This window comes from Python bivittatus, unplaced genomic scaffold (assembly GCF_059951505.1).
Source record: "Python bivittatus isolate LINGU-HERP-01145 unplaced genomic scaffold, Pbiv_v1 ctg000070_np1212, whole genome shotgun sequence".
In the NCBI taxonomy this organism is placed as follows: domain Eukaryota; kingdom Metazoa; phylum Chordata; class Lepidosauria; order Squamata; family Pythonidae; genus Python; species Python bivittatus.
In genome coordinates, this window is record NW_028277034.1 from 1,945,921 (window position 1) to 1,961,184 (window position 15,264).

The window sequence follows — 15,264 nt, forward strand, 5'->3', positions numbered from 1 at the left end:
CACATCAGGGGAAGCACAGTGAGGAAGAGGCAACCACTAGTTTTTTGAACTTTCTGACAAGAAAAATAAAACCACCATACCCGCCCAGGGAATAAAAGCAGTCGGGTCTTCTAGGGTGCATCAACCAAGATCCCCCTTGGATCTTGGAACCAAATAACCTGGGCAGGTTGCAGACCACAGGCAAGCCTGACCTGTTAAGCCCAAAACTTTTGACACCTGAGCCAGATGAGGGATCATAGAATCATGGGGTTGGAAGGAACTGTGGAGGGGATCTATTGGGATCCTCTACAGTCCTGTCTTGCAGATGGGCAATTGTCTCCTACTGCAGCACTTCCAGTAGGAACATATCCTGGGAGGTTCAAGAGAGACAATGCCAACATTTACCTGTTCTCAAGTCCTTATTTGCAGGAGAGTTCCCAGTTAGAGTTGGTGACTTGTAAACTCCATTCATTTGTAATTTTCATTTGTGGTTATCAGGCCAAATCTTGCTTTGTAGAAAAACAATTTCAGTGAGAAAGAAAGTTTTCTCTACTAGGGAAAACACTCCAATCTGAGAGATAATAAGATATGCAGCAGCCCTGTGCTTAAGACTGTTAGTGCTTAGGGCCACATTTAAGTGCTATCCAGCATCCCCTGGTCTATCAAAAAAATGTACTAGTATAAACTGTGCTGCCTCCATAGCCAGTCCCTATTCTATCACAATAACGAGGTCAGCAAAATGGAGTGGTTCTTTCTGATTTAATGTAGGCCAAATTAAGAAAAGTGATTAGTCAATTCCCTTGCATCGTCTCTCTTCTCACCAAGCATCAGCTTCCAGTGGGAAAAACAACCACTCTTCACTTTCCTAGATGTGTGATGGGGCTGGGTTGGACAATTGTAGGCAGGTGATTGAAACAGTGGATTTAGTCACTTGCCATATTGTTTGAGCATCAGATGGCAGGCACAAAAAAGGTGGACATGAGGGGAAGTGGGCGGGAGCTTGCTTCCTCCATGCCTATTACCTATCCGAGGCTGCTTCTGAACACAGGTCTAGTACTCTTCTGAAAAAGTATTAAAGCCTTGTTCAAAAATAGCCCAACCTGAGAGGCCTCAGATGTGGAGAAAAGGTGTGGAGTAAAATAGGAGGGAGTTCTCTCAGTGCTCCTGTGCAACTCCTTAATGCCCATGGATGCTAAGCCACTGTTCAAAAATAGCCCAGCTACCAGGTCACAGGTGTGGAGGTGTTGCAGAGCAAAGCAGGAGAAAGCAATCAACAATAAGTGAGCTCCATCTTTGACTAGGGCTGCAGGGGAAAGCCAGTGCTGGTAGCAAGTGACCAAGGAGTGCAATTCTAATCTCATGGTTGGCAGAACTTGGACCCAGCCAATGGATGGCCATGGAGAACATACAGTTGTGATTGCCCCATGTGTAATAACAACAGTCATCATCATGCACCTAATGTCACCAAAACCAGAGTGGTACTCTTGGTTTGAGGTGCAGACTATATGTAAATATTACATATATGTAATATGTAAATTGTATTCCTTGTACTGATCATCCAAATTGGGAAATTGGGAGGAAGGAATCCATTTAGCATTATCCAGGATATGTCATGAGGGGTATATAATTTTGCTCCCCATGAGGACTAACCTGGAAACTGCCAATGTAGCCCAAGTGCTCTGGTTGATGGTAAGGCTAGTCTTGCTGATAGGTCTTTAAAAAGCTGGTGAAACAAATAGATATATAACTGTAACTTAGTGCTCTATACAGGTAGTCCTCAAGTTATGACCATTCATTTAACAACTGTTCAAAGTTACAATGGTGCTGAAAAAAGTGACTTACAACCAGTCCTCACACTTACAACCATCACAGAGTCCCCAAAGTCACATGATCAAAATTCGGGCACTTGGCAACCGGCATGTATTTACGACAGTTGCAGCATCCCAGGATCACCTGATTGTCATTTATGACCTTCCCAGGGGGCTTCCAACAAGCAAAGTCAATGGTGGAGGCTGGATTCACTTAATGACCATGGCAAAAAAGGTCAAAAAATCAGGGGCGATTCACTTAATAGCTGCATTGCTTAGCAATGGAAGTTCCAGTCCCTACTGTGGTTGTAAGTTGAGGACTACCTGTACTCCTAAAATTCCTAGCCAGCATTGCCAACTGTCTGGGAATTCTGAGAGTTCTACTTCCAACATATGTGGAGGTACCTGCTTGAAAATGTGATTCCCAAGCACATACTGGGAAGTCAGGCTTGTTTCTTCTAAGCACAGTTACACGTTCCTAAAACCATGGCTTTTGAAGAGCTTAGATCTCTCTAACCAATTGAGATAGGGTTTTTTCAATGGGACAGAAAATGCTGGAGCTCATATTAATGACATCCTCTCCCTGAGACTTCTTTAAAGAAGACAAAGTCTGGAGCTCATATTAAAGATGTTTATCTAGCTATCTAGCTATCTGATTTATATTCTGTCTTCTGCACAGAAGCACATGGTTGCATACTTAGTGCTTCTCCTGTCTTTTCCCCACAACAACCCTGGCAGGGAGGTTGGACTGTCTGAGGGGAACTGTGAGTTTTCCTTGCTTGATAGAAACCTTTTAAACAAGGTGTGCCAAAAATCAGGCCCTATAGGCAATTATAATTAAATGTTTGAATTGGTTTGAACTGAATTGAATTGAATTGAATGTTTGAATCGGTTGCCATTTTCTTTGAAACACTTCCTTACTCGCTTGACCCATGACCTTTGATCATTCCTAAGTACAGTAACATTTCCTCCGGAAAAAAAATAAATAGTAAAGCATATTGTGATTGGCCTATGGGGCCTGACTTTTGGAGCAACCTGTATTTGTCCTTCCTTCTGAGCACATACGATCAGAGTTTATGAATTGTGGAGCTAGCAAATGGGATACACAAGCATATCACAATAGGTTTCACGTGTAATTGGGGAGTGGGGGCTCTTACTTGATCTTCTATACCTGTACAGTATTTTCCAGAACCATGGTGCCCCCCTCCAATAGGAGCATTCATGGGACAATGGCAGCAATTGCCCTGGGCCTCCTTCAAAGGTCATTTCCTCACTAGAAATGGGTGGCATCTTAGACAGTGGGACATCCTAAAAGGCAATATCAAATCATTTCTGTATCATGTAAAGATACTTATCCCTGCAAGTCACCTAGAGTTAGGCTTGACCTGAGGGAAATTTATGTTTAGATAAATGAAGAAGACTTTATAGCATCACAATGAAAGTTGAGCCCACCATCAAGGGTTGAAGAACTTTCACCTGTTCTTGAGTTGGCTGAGAACAATACTGGCATGGTATTTCCTTAACAGTCTCTATCCTGCCCTATCTGCTTCAAGTTCTCCAGGCTTCCTCCAAGATAAGGGTGACAAAGCTTAACAGATTTTATACATCTGGAGGTAGTCCTTGGATGGTATCAGCATGAGAGCGAAACGTTCTTTTGGCATAGGTACAGTTAAGGCTGACTCAATCACGGGCTGCGAATAAGGTGAAGGCAATGGGGATGTGCCAGAACCATGATGTCACCAGGGCATGTTTGTGCCAAGGTTAGGTTAGACCACTGTTTTTCAACCTTGGCAACTTTTAAAATGTGTGGACTTCAGCTCCCAGAATTTCCCAGACAGCATATTGTCTGGGGAATTCTGGGAGTTGAAGTCCACATATCTTAAAGTTGCCAAGGTTGAAAAATACTGGGTTAGACTGAGGTGGGAACAGCCCTCAAAAGAGAATCCTAGTGATTCCAATAGAAGAGAATATATGTAGCTCAGGGTTAAACTGTGGAGTCCTTGGTGCTGTCTAAGCTTGGCTGTTTTCTTGCAGACATTTCGTTACCCAACCAGGCAACATCATCAGTGCTAGTAAGTGTAGGGTTTGCTCCCTGTTTATGTACTGGCTTGCCCTGCCAGTGTTGGTGAGTCTTAGTGAATCCTAGTGACTTCCATGGACTGACTCCCCTCCATACACGCCTGTTGGATTGTGCTTGCCTTCTTTGATCATTTCATTTTATTCTTTGTGCCTTCGAATCATTCGTGACTCCTGGCAACTGCCTCCACAAGTTTTTCGTTGAATAAACCTTGCCTATTTTAACTGAACATCCATTCCAGAAGCATCATATTCCTCCATGGATCCCTTTGGGAAGCCCCCATCAACCTGCTCCTAAGCAAATAAGTCTCTGGGCCAGTTGTCAGTTTGTTCTTTTTCCAGGAAGAGCATGATTTGGGTGAATGAGGCAATGCAGGAATTGCTGATCTTCCTTTTAAACAGCTCTAGTTCTTTTTCTTCCTTTTCTTCTTCTCTCTTCTTTTAGTGATAAAAAAGGGGGAGAGGTTTTGTTACATTCTCATTTGTTACACCGTCTTGAACTGAAAGCAGACAAAGCTATATTCTGTCACCCCAAGCAGGATGAAGGGGAATCAAAGGATTTTCCCTTAAAAGGACTAATTTTCTCCTTGAATTATGAAAGTAATGGCGAGGTAACAACCCGCGCTCTGTACCCAACTGCCTTAATACCTTCTAAATCCTTCCACGTGGCTCGACTAGTCGTAGCAATTAGAGCTCATTATAGGCTCGTTTCGGGGATTACTTCATGGACAATGAAATTTTATCAGACAGAATTCTTGAAAAATAAAAATACAGGGAGGCCAGTGTGATTTGGGCGCACGCCTCACATCATTCCGCCTGGGCTGGAAATATCTTGGGCTGGTTCCTTTTTTCTCTTTTGCTCGCTGCACTTGGTTTGTCAGAACAATTATATCTTCAAATGCTGATGATCCAAATTTCTTGCTGTCTTTGAGAAGTCTCCAAGGAAATGGGCAACTCTGATCCCCCTGAATTCAGTTTACACAAATACAATTTCTGTAAGCTAAGTGTCCATATTTCCCTCTCCCCAAGTCTTGTAGGTGGCAGAATACATTATGTTGTAAACAAAGTGAAACACTACACTACAAAAACTAAAAATGCTATCCAAAATAGAGGGTCTGAAGGCATTCTTGTGGAATTTGGTAATTTTTGGTTTTTAATGTGTAAGGAACTCTATGGGTGAGTTCAGTACAGGGAACAGGAGTGGAAGGGAACAGCTGCTGAGGCCCCGTTTACAAATTGCCCTGAACCATTTGCTTGACCCGATGGGTCTGCAGAAAAGGTTTTCAGGGCATTTAGTTTGGAAGAAGGTCCAAAGAAAGTGGGGCTGCAGAAACTGAACATCTGAATCTATTTTCAAAGGAGTCGGGATTCAGAATGGCCTTATCCCTTTGGAACCTGGAATTACACCCAGAAGTTGTAAATTTAACTGCATCTGCAAGGATCAGATTGGTCTTCCTAAGATGGACAAACTCTGGACAGCCGAATGCACCACATTCATGCCCAAATTTCTTAAAGGAATATCGATAAGGCTGACCCAGACATGAAAGCCAAGTTGCAATACGTGCCATCCTTACACCAGGAAAGAGCTTAAATAAGGACAGAAAACTGACTGATGGGCTGAAAACCTCCCTCCGCTAGCTCGTCTTGCGTGGGCTTTGCGAGCTCCAGCTGGGCTCGCCCCGGCTGATCTGCGCTGCCGGGCTGGCCTGATGGTTGTCACAAGACCTGGGATTAGCACATTTCTGGAATAGCTGCCTGTTTACCCTTCCAGGACCCCACTATCCAGGAAACCTTTTCTAATTGAATCCTAATCGCCTTCGAATAGCAGTCTGGCATCCAGCTTTGATTGCCACCCATAAATCGTTCAGTGACCCAGCTCCACTTCTCTTGGGTGCAAGTGAGTGAAGGGATCGCACAGGCGCAGGCTGGTTGGGAGTTTTCAGAGCGATTTTGAACTGGCCGTGTGTCATAACAGGGTCTAGGGGGTTGGAGTAAGATCCCAATAACCCAGGATCCGGGAACATTTACTTCTGTGATGCTGAGCAATCCTCTGAGAATGTTCCGAGAATGCAGCCCGCAATGGATAGGTTTTCATCTGGCCCTACTTTAGGTAGCTCATTTCAAAGGATGATAATGATAATGCTTAAATTTATCCCTTGCTTTTCCTTTAGGAGCTCATGGTAGGCTGGAGCTCCTGAACTTTTAAGAAGGGGTACACAATCTGCCTGTCTCCCCAGAACGCCGTTTTGCCCTTCCCAACAGTTTCCATACTTCACCATTGAGGTGAGAAGAAGACTATTATTAAATACGTGGGGTATACATTAAAAAGATGGGGAATCTGAACTATAGTTCATTCATTTCATGTTAATTCCATTTAGATTAAAGATTTGCCCCTCCCTGACCAGTATTTGTAATGAGTCCCTAAAGGCCACTCAAATGTCAAGCATGACTTCCATCTAAAAAGAGTTGCACCTTGTGATTTAAAAACAAGATATGGAAAACATGCAGAGCACAGCTTTTGCAATTCTTCCCAACTCCTTAATGGCCACTCTGCTTAGGGTCACATGTCTGGAAAAGAAGAAGGAAGGAGGCTTAAGAACAGAGCAAGGAGACTATGCCCAACTGCCTCTCTTAGTCCCTAAGAGAGGGGGGACTTTTTTCCAGAATGTTTTCTCTGCAGCCTCCAGTTGGATCTAGCCCATTTTTTAAATCAAAGTTTCTTTTGTCAGTTTTTTTCTCCAAACCAAATTTGGTTCTGTTCTGCTTTCAGAAAATTGTCATGCCAATGGACGGACAAAGCTCCTTTAAATAATTTATTTCCAACATTCTGTTGGGTTGAAAAGAATGCAAAAAGAAAGTAACATCTCCTCCAACCTAGACACCATTCCAGGTGACTTCAGGGATGTATCAATGCAGTTTTCTTGATAGAGAAACCTGGAGGACATCACATTGCTTATTCTTGGGCTACTTACTGTTTCTCAGCCTAACCTGCTTTACGGAGCTGCTGTGCAAGAGAAAAGTAGGGGAATATCATGTAAATGGTCTTGAATTCCTTGGAAGTCAGGAAGGAAAAAGCAATACACAAGACTCTAGCTGGAGAACATTTCCTTGCTTCTATAAATGCCACCTGGCTTTTGGCTTTTTTCTTTTCATTCGCTCATAGGCCTCTTCTTCAGGTGAGAATGGCAAATCATCCACACTCATTAGTTCTGTTCCTATTACATACTTATCTGTGAATAACTGAACCACCTTTTGCTCACTTAATCAAATTTTCTGAGTTTGCAAGACATAAACTAATTTCATTGGCTGGATATGCACCACACAGTAAGCTAAAATGTGTTTAGCCTATTAGTGGTGCGGTGTCTCTGTGAATCCAGCCACTGTTTTCACTCTTAGATAATAATGGTATGACTCATTGACTTAAATAGGACTTTCAGAATTCTGGGTATACATAAGATAGCAGTGGTTTAGATCTTATTCTATCCCTACTAACTTTAGTTTCAGGCCATTACCCATTTGTATCTAACCATGGCACCACTTTGTCTTGGCAACCTCTTTCTGGTGATGTGTCTCAGAAGTTGCATTCAACTTATTCCCTGAGCCATAAGTGAGACAGTCTTAAGTCATCCTTAGCTGTACTGGTATTGAAATAGGTTCTCCCCCAAATAATCCAAGGATATCCTCAAGGTGGCTAAATCTGTTAAGCTTTGTCACTTAAGTGAAGTTAGGGGACTGCATCTGAAGATTGATGAAGATTCTCAGTCATCCAGGTGAAATTATCTGGAGGTTGAGTCATGGCAATGGGACTTCTTTTCTTTCGGTTTGATACATTTCGCTGCTTATCCAAGCAGCTGAAGAAGCTGCTTGGACAAGCAGTGAAACGACTCTACCAAAAAGAAAAGAAGTCCCATTGCCATGACTCAACCTCCAGATAATTTCACCTGGATGCCTGAGAATCTTCATCAACTGAGGTGAGTGCAGTGATTGAGAATCCCAACAAGATGAGGATATTGTAACGGGTGGTTCTCAGATTCAGGAATTGGGGAGCTTACTTGATCTGAATAACCCTCACAAAGAACAGGCATGTAGTTTGGGGGTGCCCTTAAAGTCATCATTGCTATAGAAGCCCAAGTGAATTTCATGGCTTGTTGACAGCATTGGCAACTATATGAGTTTTGTTTACCTAAAGAAGGAAGGAAAAGGGGTTTGAACCTGCAAATCCATCTAGAAGAGACGGCTAATGGAGTTCATTTTGACACCGTTATACAATTAAAAGAAGAGAAACATCCCAACTGAGAACTAAGCTGCAGTTCTAAGTTTGATAGCCCAGTCTTGCCTCTTTTAAAATATGGTTCACCAGGTTGTCATTCTATGTGTATTTACCTGGGAAAAGGTTATGAGCCTTTGGCTAGGTTCACACAACCTGTTACACTAAGCCAAAATGGCTTTAAGTAATCTGTGGTTCAACATGTGGAAGTAAACTCCATCATTGATTTAACGTGTCATTTGAACCAACTATCACAATACATCATAATATGATTTGTTTGGTCATTGCATGTTATATGAACATGGCAATTGTGTTAACATTAGTTTCACGACTTAACGACTGAACAACAACAAATAAACGCAACCTGTATTGTGCCAACCCCAAAAATGATTTATTTATCACTTAGTACATCCTGCAAATAGGTTAATTCAGTAAATCACAGTTCAGTTAGCATGGATAACAAATGATGATGACATCAAAGTGATGCCATTTGAATATGACATAATGTGGAAAGGATGCAACTTTGTACCTGCAGCACAACATCTGACACAAGAAAGTAGGCTATGTTAATTGCCCACATGTTGCTGTTCCCCTTCCCCCACAAAACTCCTGTGTTGGGTGGATACAATCAATGCAATATACAATGCAAGTAAACTAATAGTGGACTAGTGATGCAATTTGGTAAGTTTAGACTTTGGATTTAAAGGGGACCAAATCTTTAGACAGCCAATTATAAGTAACCTTTCAACTAGAAGTGCACAGCAGAGTTGGAAATATGGGGTTTTGTTGGAAGAAAGAACAAGATAATTAGGAGGAACATCTATAATCAGCCAATCAGACAAATATGATGGTGGAATATCTGCTGTGGCCCCATCACACCTGCTCTTAGGTCATTCGCCCCTCCCTAAGCTGCAGGGGCCAGTGGAGCCTTTGAACTGAGCTCTAAGGTCCAGTCCTGGGTTGGAAAAGCCACTGGCTGCCCCAGAATAGCGAGAGGCACCCAGGTCTCCATTCTGCTCAGCCCAAATCCTTCCTGCGGAACTCTTCTCAACATCCCAGCCATCTCGTCTGGCACGTCACCCCACTCCATGCAAGGGGACTTACTCCCCAGCAAAAGCTCCAAGGCCTCAGCTGCACTGCTGTTATTCTTCCACCCGGAGGGTCATGCCCGGCGTTATGCTGTCCAAAGCCACTGGCCAAGATTGGGCCCAAGTCGAGGGGAAGCCCGGCAGCTCGCTGGGGCATTTGCCAGAAGCTCCTGTTGGAAATCCCACCTTCTCGCCATTCAGCAGAGCCCTCTCCGCAGGTTCACCTGGGCAGCCCTTATCTCTTGGCAGGAAGGCTTTGGGATCGGCGCGGTCCAGCCTCTTCCTTGAAAGCTGTCTTGTGGGCCCAGCAGTGGAGGGAGGAGGAGTTGAAGTCTTTGGGCGCTGAACGAATGGCCAGTTTGACAGACGCCGCGTCTTTCTTGCTTCGCGCCTTTCTTCTGTGGCCTTAAACCCGGCCCTTCAAAGAGGTGCGGGGAACTCGTGCTCCTGCATCCTGAAGGCATGAGTGTGGAGGAAGGCTTAAGCCACCTCTCTGGGGACCCAGGCGATCCTTAGGTTCAATCCCAGGCTCATTTTCCTGGGATTAATTTCAAAGTAAACACGCAATGCAGTGGGCGTTGCGGGTGGAACTTCTCTTGAAACGGTTGACCTTGCTTAGGCTAAGGTGGAAATAAACCTCCTTCCGCTCTTGCAGAAGAAATATTCAGAGGATCGTTCCTGCTGCAAATATTCCCTCAGCCAGGACTCCTAAACCCGCCCTGGACTGAGCAGCAATTTCCCCTGAACTCAGCATGCTTCTCCACCCTTTGCAAACCTGCTTGGAGACTGCGGGAATCAGCCCTGATCTCCAGGGAGTCTCAGGCACTTGGTTTATGGGGCAGGTGCGGGTGCAGCCCTCCTCTGCCCGTGCAGCTTTCCTCTTCTTAATGTTAATCTTAGAGCTACAACCAGATCCAGTTTTCCTTCCAGGGATCGCTTCACTACACCAAATGGCAATACAGAGCCCTACAGACAGTGCAAGCAAAGTGGGCTAAAGCAGAAACATCTTTCACTCATTCAGGATTTGTAGCTTTTTAGTGAGAGTGGGGCATGGGAGCCAACCTTCAACAGTCACAGTACCCAGTCGATTTTGTCTGGACTCTGAAGCTGAGCAAGGCTGAACCTGGAGGGTAGATGGATGGGAGACCACATGCTAATCCAGAGCCAAGGCTGAGAGTCCAAAGAAACATCCAGATAAGGACAGTGGAAGCGAAGAAAACTCAAGGGCTGTGTCCAGGTGCTCAGTGGGAATTGAGAGGGTGTCTAGCTTTACATTCCTCGCGCTGGATTTTACTCAACTCTTTTTGCCCTTGAAAGTCAATTTTCTAGGAAACTGGAGAATGTGAGGAATCCTATATACTGAAGTAATTCTTGGGATTATACTTTAATTGTGAAGGGCCTCTTTCTATCTGCTTTTTGGCCTTGAATGAAAAACAGTGATCCATCCGATCATTTCAAGCAGTGGATCCTACTCGCATTGATTTTATCTGTATCTGCTCAGATGTAGAGCTCAGTGAACACGAGACTCACCCCAGAGTAACGGGAGTTAAGATTCCAGCCTTGCATTGAATTCATGAGAGCTAACTGCCACATGGAAGGACTGCTGAAATAAAAATCAGTGGGTACTAAAAAGAAAAGGCATTCATTTGCACCAAGCTCGCTGGTGAATTCTCTCTGTGCGTGAACACATGTCAAGATGAGCAAAGGAGCTTCCGAATTACCTGCACAGAAGAGCTGTTTCCTTACATCTTCAGAATGATATTCTGAATTTACTGTAGTGGTAAAAAGATCATCGCTACTTTTGTACCCTATTCTGGGCTACCCTTGGAAACGTCCAGTCTGAATGCACAAAGCCTATCCAATGTAGTTTACTTGGAAGTAAATCCCACTGAAATCAAAAGGGGCTTGTTCCAAATGGGCATGGATACGGAATCCCTACCTGTGTGTAATCAAGCACAGCACCCACTTATTGAGAGAGGCCTTCTGTCCACAGCAGTGGAACGCTTTGCCAATTAAAAGTGCAGCGGGCTGGAGAGAAGAACCAGCACAAAGCTGGACTTTCTGGAACCCCTTTTCCAAATTTGGTGCTCAGATGAACTGAAGGACTTTTCACCTTCAGCCCAGCATCCAGTTAGAAAAGGCTGCCCTGCTGACTTTCTTTCAATACGGCACCCCCTTGCAGACAAGACACAAGATAAAGGGTTGGATTGGACCCCAAGGGAGTCCTGCTGGGTCACCCTAGAATCAGGCCAGTAGCAGTTTCTCCCTAGTAGAGTTTCTCCCTAGTGGAGGAGAAAATCGATGGAGTTATAGCCTCACCTGGGTAGTACATAGCGGTGCAAGGATGCTTAGACGTGGGGGCTGCACTGGCCCATTCCGAGAAGTTTGGTTAGTTTTCACTTGACTACGATTTGTTTTGGGAGGAGGGGTGACTTAGTATACTAAACCCAGTCCCTTTCCGTTCTGTATGGCGCTGCGTGTGGTGGAAAGCCAGCCAACGGGTTAATTCCGTAGCTAAGGTGAGCGCGCTCTGCGCTCGCAAGCCTACAAGGTAGGTAGCCGAAGAGGGCAAGGAGAAAAGAGGGAGGGGGGCGTGGAAGGAGACGCCTCCGGCCTCGAATCCTACGGGGGCCGGCGGCGTTCCTGCGAGAAGCGGCGCAGTTGGGACTGGCCGCCTCCTGGCCGCCCTGCAGGGGCAAAGGCGCGCAGAGGCGGAGAGGCCGCCCCTCGGGAGCCCCAATGAATTAACAAAACACACACCCGCCTCTCGCCAAGCCCCCCTCCTTCCTCCGCTTTGTTTCAGGGAGGGAGGGGGATCCTCTGAAAGGGCTCCGAACAAGCAGCCCGAGCAGCTTTGGAGGCGCGTCGATTTCCAGGCATCACGTGCGTGAAATAGTTACTATAAATCGCGGCACCGGAGTAGGCGATGGGGGGGGGGGGGGAGATCCAGGGGAGGTCTAGCGAGAAGAGAAAGGGGGGTCGCTTTTAAGACCAGCCCTCTCGCGAGCCCCCCTTTGTTCGCCTCCCAGCCATAAGCACCTTCCGAGCTCGCCCCAGGGACTTCGCGGAGGCGAGCGGCCCCAGAGAGAAGCCGGTCCCGGCTGCCCGAGCACCTGCCCGCCATGTCGCGCTCCTTCTATGTGGACTCGCTCATCGTCAAGGACGCGGCGGCGCGGCCGGTGCCCTCGCTGCCGGAGCCGCCCCCGCCGCCCCCCGGGCAGGACTTCCTCATTCCTCTGGGTGTGCCGGCGCCGCTGGTCATGTCCGTAGCCGGCGGGCCCGCCTGCCCGTCGCGCAAGAGCGGCGGCTCCTTCTGCGTCTGCCCGCTCTGTGTCACCTCGCACCTGCACGCCTCGGCGCGGGCGGGCGCGACGGGTGGAGGCGCCGCCGCCTCTCTCCCGCTGCTCAAGGGCCACTTCGCTCCTGCCAGCGCTGGGGCGGGAGGAGAGGGCCAGTTCTGCCCCCGGATGAGCCATGCCCAGCAGCAGCCAGCCCCGCAGCAGCAGCAGCCGCCGCCCAGCTCGGTGGCATCCGCGGCGGCGGCGGCGGCAGCGGCTCAAGCGTTGGCCCACCCACCTGTCTGCGCAGCGGCCGCCTACGGCATGAGCGACCCCCGGCGTTTCCACTGCCTCGGCCTGGGTAGGTCCTCCCTGGGATCTGGGAGGGAGGGTGGACAATCCGCGCTCGTTCAGCTCCCGAAGGACCTGGGCCCCGGGCGCTGACGGCCATCCACGGCTGCCTTGCCCCCTCGGAAGGGTCGCGCCTCCCGGAGTCTCGTCTCTGGAGGGACTCGCGTGACTTCCCGCTCTTCGCTTCTTAGCCCGTTAATTTCCCCGAGGGGTCCTTCCCTAAGGAAGACCTCTTTGCTCCCGGTTCCTCTGGGATTCCTTGTGCTCCGTGGAGACCCTGCGAGCCTTAGGCCGAAGTTCATCTGGCAGCCCGGGGCTAGGAAGGCGCTCCTCTTCCCCGCGCGCCCAGGTGAGAAACTGCTCCGGGGGTAGCAGGGAGCCTGGCGAAAGGACAGGCTGCGGAGGGGGGCTTGGAGCTCCTGTCCTCCCTTCTCCAGATTCCACCCAAGTGAACGTGAAGACTGGTGGTTAGGGGAAATTCACACACACACACACACACACACGCACAGAGCCGAGCGGGGATGTCAGAGGGTGGGCCAGGACCGAGTCCACACAGCTGGAGAGCACCTAATTGAGGAAAGTTGGTTTTTATCTCCTGTGAACTCAGTGACGATGGAGTAATAGGACAAAGGGTTAGTCTGCAAAGCTAAGCTGGTTAAACTGGCATATTGAATATTGTTGGTTTGTCATCCGGCGGCGGGGTTAAGCTTTAAGTTGTAACTTATAAATCACAATGGCTAAGCTGAAGCAACATGCAGGTGAAGAATGTGGTGCCTGGCTTTCCAGCAGCACAGAGAGCCACAGGTTTTGTTGAAATCTGCTGCTCAGAAAGGCCTTAAAATCGAATCAGAGCTCCTCTTCTTGCAAAACAGGGACGTCTGAAGGTTCAGAGTTTGGACCTGGGTTCCTTGCAGGCCTGCCTTGAAAAGCCTTGCTGGGTCTGGCAAACACGGTTGTTTGGCGGGGGCGGGGGGGGGGGCGGCAGGGAAAATTGTCCCGAACAGTTCCACAAAGAACATTAGTATCCTGAAGCTGGGCCCCCTAAACTCAGGAAAGGCAAACCACCTGATCCATCCAGGTGTTTTGGATTTCAAATCCCATGCTTCTAGGACACACAGACTTCGGGTGTTGTCATCCCAAACCTCTGAAGGGCACCCTGCCGGAAGATTTAAAAGATGAAGCACACCTTGCTGCTTCCCATCGAATAACTCCAAACTCTAGTGCTTTGGTGGGACTCTCTTCTTGGAATAAAGGAATCAGCACGCTTGCTAGCCGTCTCGGCTGTCAAAAGAGAGAAGGGACGGGTGAATCTGGGACAGAGATAGATACTTCCCCCTCTCTGGGGCACCAGAGCAAAATTCGCACCCTCCACTTTAGAGCGGTGGATGGGAGATGGGGGCGGGGGAATCTTTCTTCAGGCCACGGGCAAGTAACATCTAACTTCCACGGCGGAGAAGGGGGCCGAGGCCAAATCGACCGCAGGGCTCCGTTTCACAACGGCGCCCAGCCCAGAAGGCTCGGTGAAGCCCCCATGTTCAGAGGCGCTCTCGCTGTAATTGACAGAAATTGGGAAGCACAACGAGAGACTTGGAAGCGGGGGGCGGGGGGATACGTTCCTGTCCCGCTCCCGGGCTTCGGGTCTGATTGGCCGAGATGGGCGCAGATGGAAGCGGAACGCGTCCATGGAGGCGCCCCGCCCCTGCCGGGAACGATGGGATTTATAGTCCAGGATGCCAGAAAGGACGGGTGGGGGGGAAGGCTGATTTAAGCTTCGATCGGGGTTTAACTGGGCTCTTTTTCGGCTCCCCTCCAGGAGGCTCGGACGGCGCCGGCCAGCTGCAGAACGGCAAGAGGATGCGCACAGCTTTCACCAGCACGCAGCTGCTGGAGCTGGAGCGGGAATTTTCGGCCAACATGTACCTGTCGCGGCTGCGGCGGATCGAGATCGCCACGTACCTCAACCTGTCCGAGAAGCAGGTGAAGATCTGGTTCCAGAACCGAAGGGTGAAGCACAAGAAGGAAGGCAAAGGCGCCCAGAGGAACACGCACGGTGGCTGCAGCTGCGCCGGCAACCCGGGCCGGTTTCCCAGGTCGGAGGACGAAGAGTCGCTCTCTCCAGCCTCGGCGAACGAAGACAAGGAGGTCTCCCCGTTGTGAGAGTCTCCACCGGACTCGAAGCGCTCCGCTTCCCGGGGCTTCCGCGGACGATCGCGAAGGCAAGAGTCCAGTCGGACTCTGCCAGACTCGGAAAAGACGAAAACAATAAAAAGTTCCCTGTTCTCCGGGCTCGGTTGTTTTGATCGGGCTTTCGAGTCCCGAGCTCACGGTATTTATGTACCACAAACAACAGCCATTCTGGTTGCTCCCCAAACCCGCCAGGCCCGCAGCCCGAGCCACTCCCGCCCTGTCCATTGCGG

At 48.2% G+C, this 15,264-nt stretch overlaps 1 protein-coding gene across 1 annotated transcript; it reads left to right on the forward strand.

Annotated features, from left to right (window-relative positions):
• The first annotated feature begins 12,340 nt into the window (after window positions 1-12,340).
• Window positions 12,341-15,004, forward strand: GSX2 (GS homeobox 2). Its single transcript, XM_007437188.3, has 2 exons — window positions 12,341-12,857; window positions 14,661-15,004. Exons 1-2 carry the CDS (start codon window positions 12,341-12,343, stop codon window positions 15,002-15,004), a joined length of 861 nt encoding a protein of 286 aa, XP_007437250.3.
• The last annotated feature ends 260 nt before the right edge of the window (window positions 15,005-15,264 follow it).

Coding starts and splice junctions, on each gene's coding strand:
- GSX2 (XM_007437188.3), top strand. CDS start 12,341: ATGTCGCGCTCCTTCTATGTGGACTCGCTCATCGTCAAGGACGCGGCG. Junction 12,858..14,660: donor TTTCCACTGCCTCGGCCTGG/GTAGGTCCTCCC, acceptor GCTCCCCTCCAG/GAGGCTCGGACGGCGCCGGC.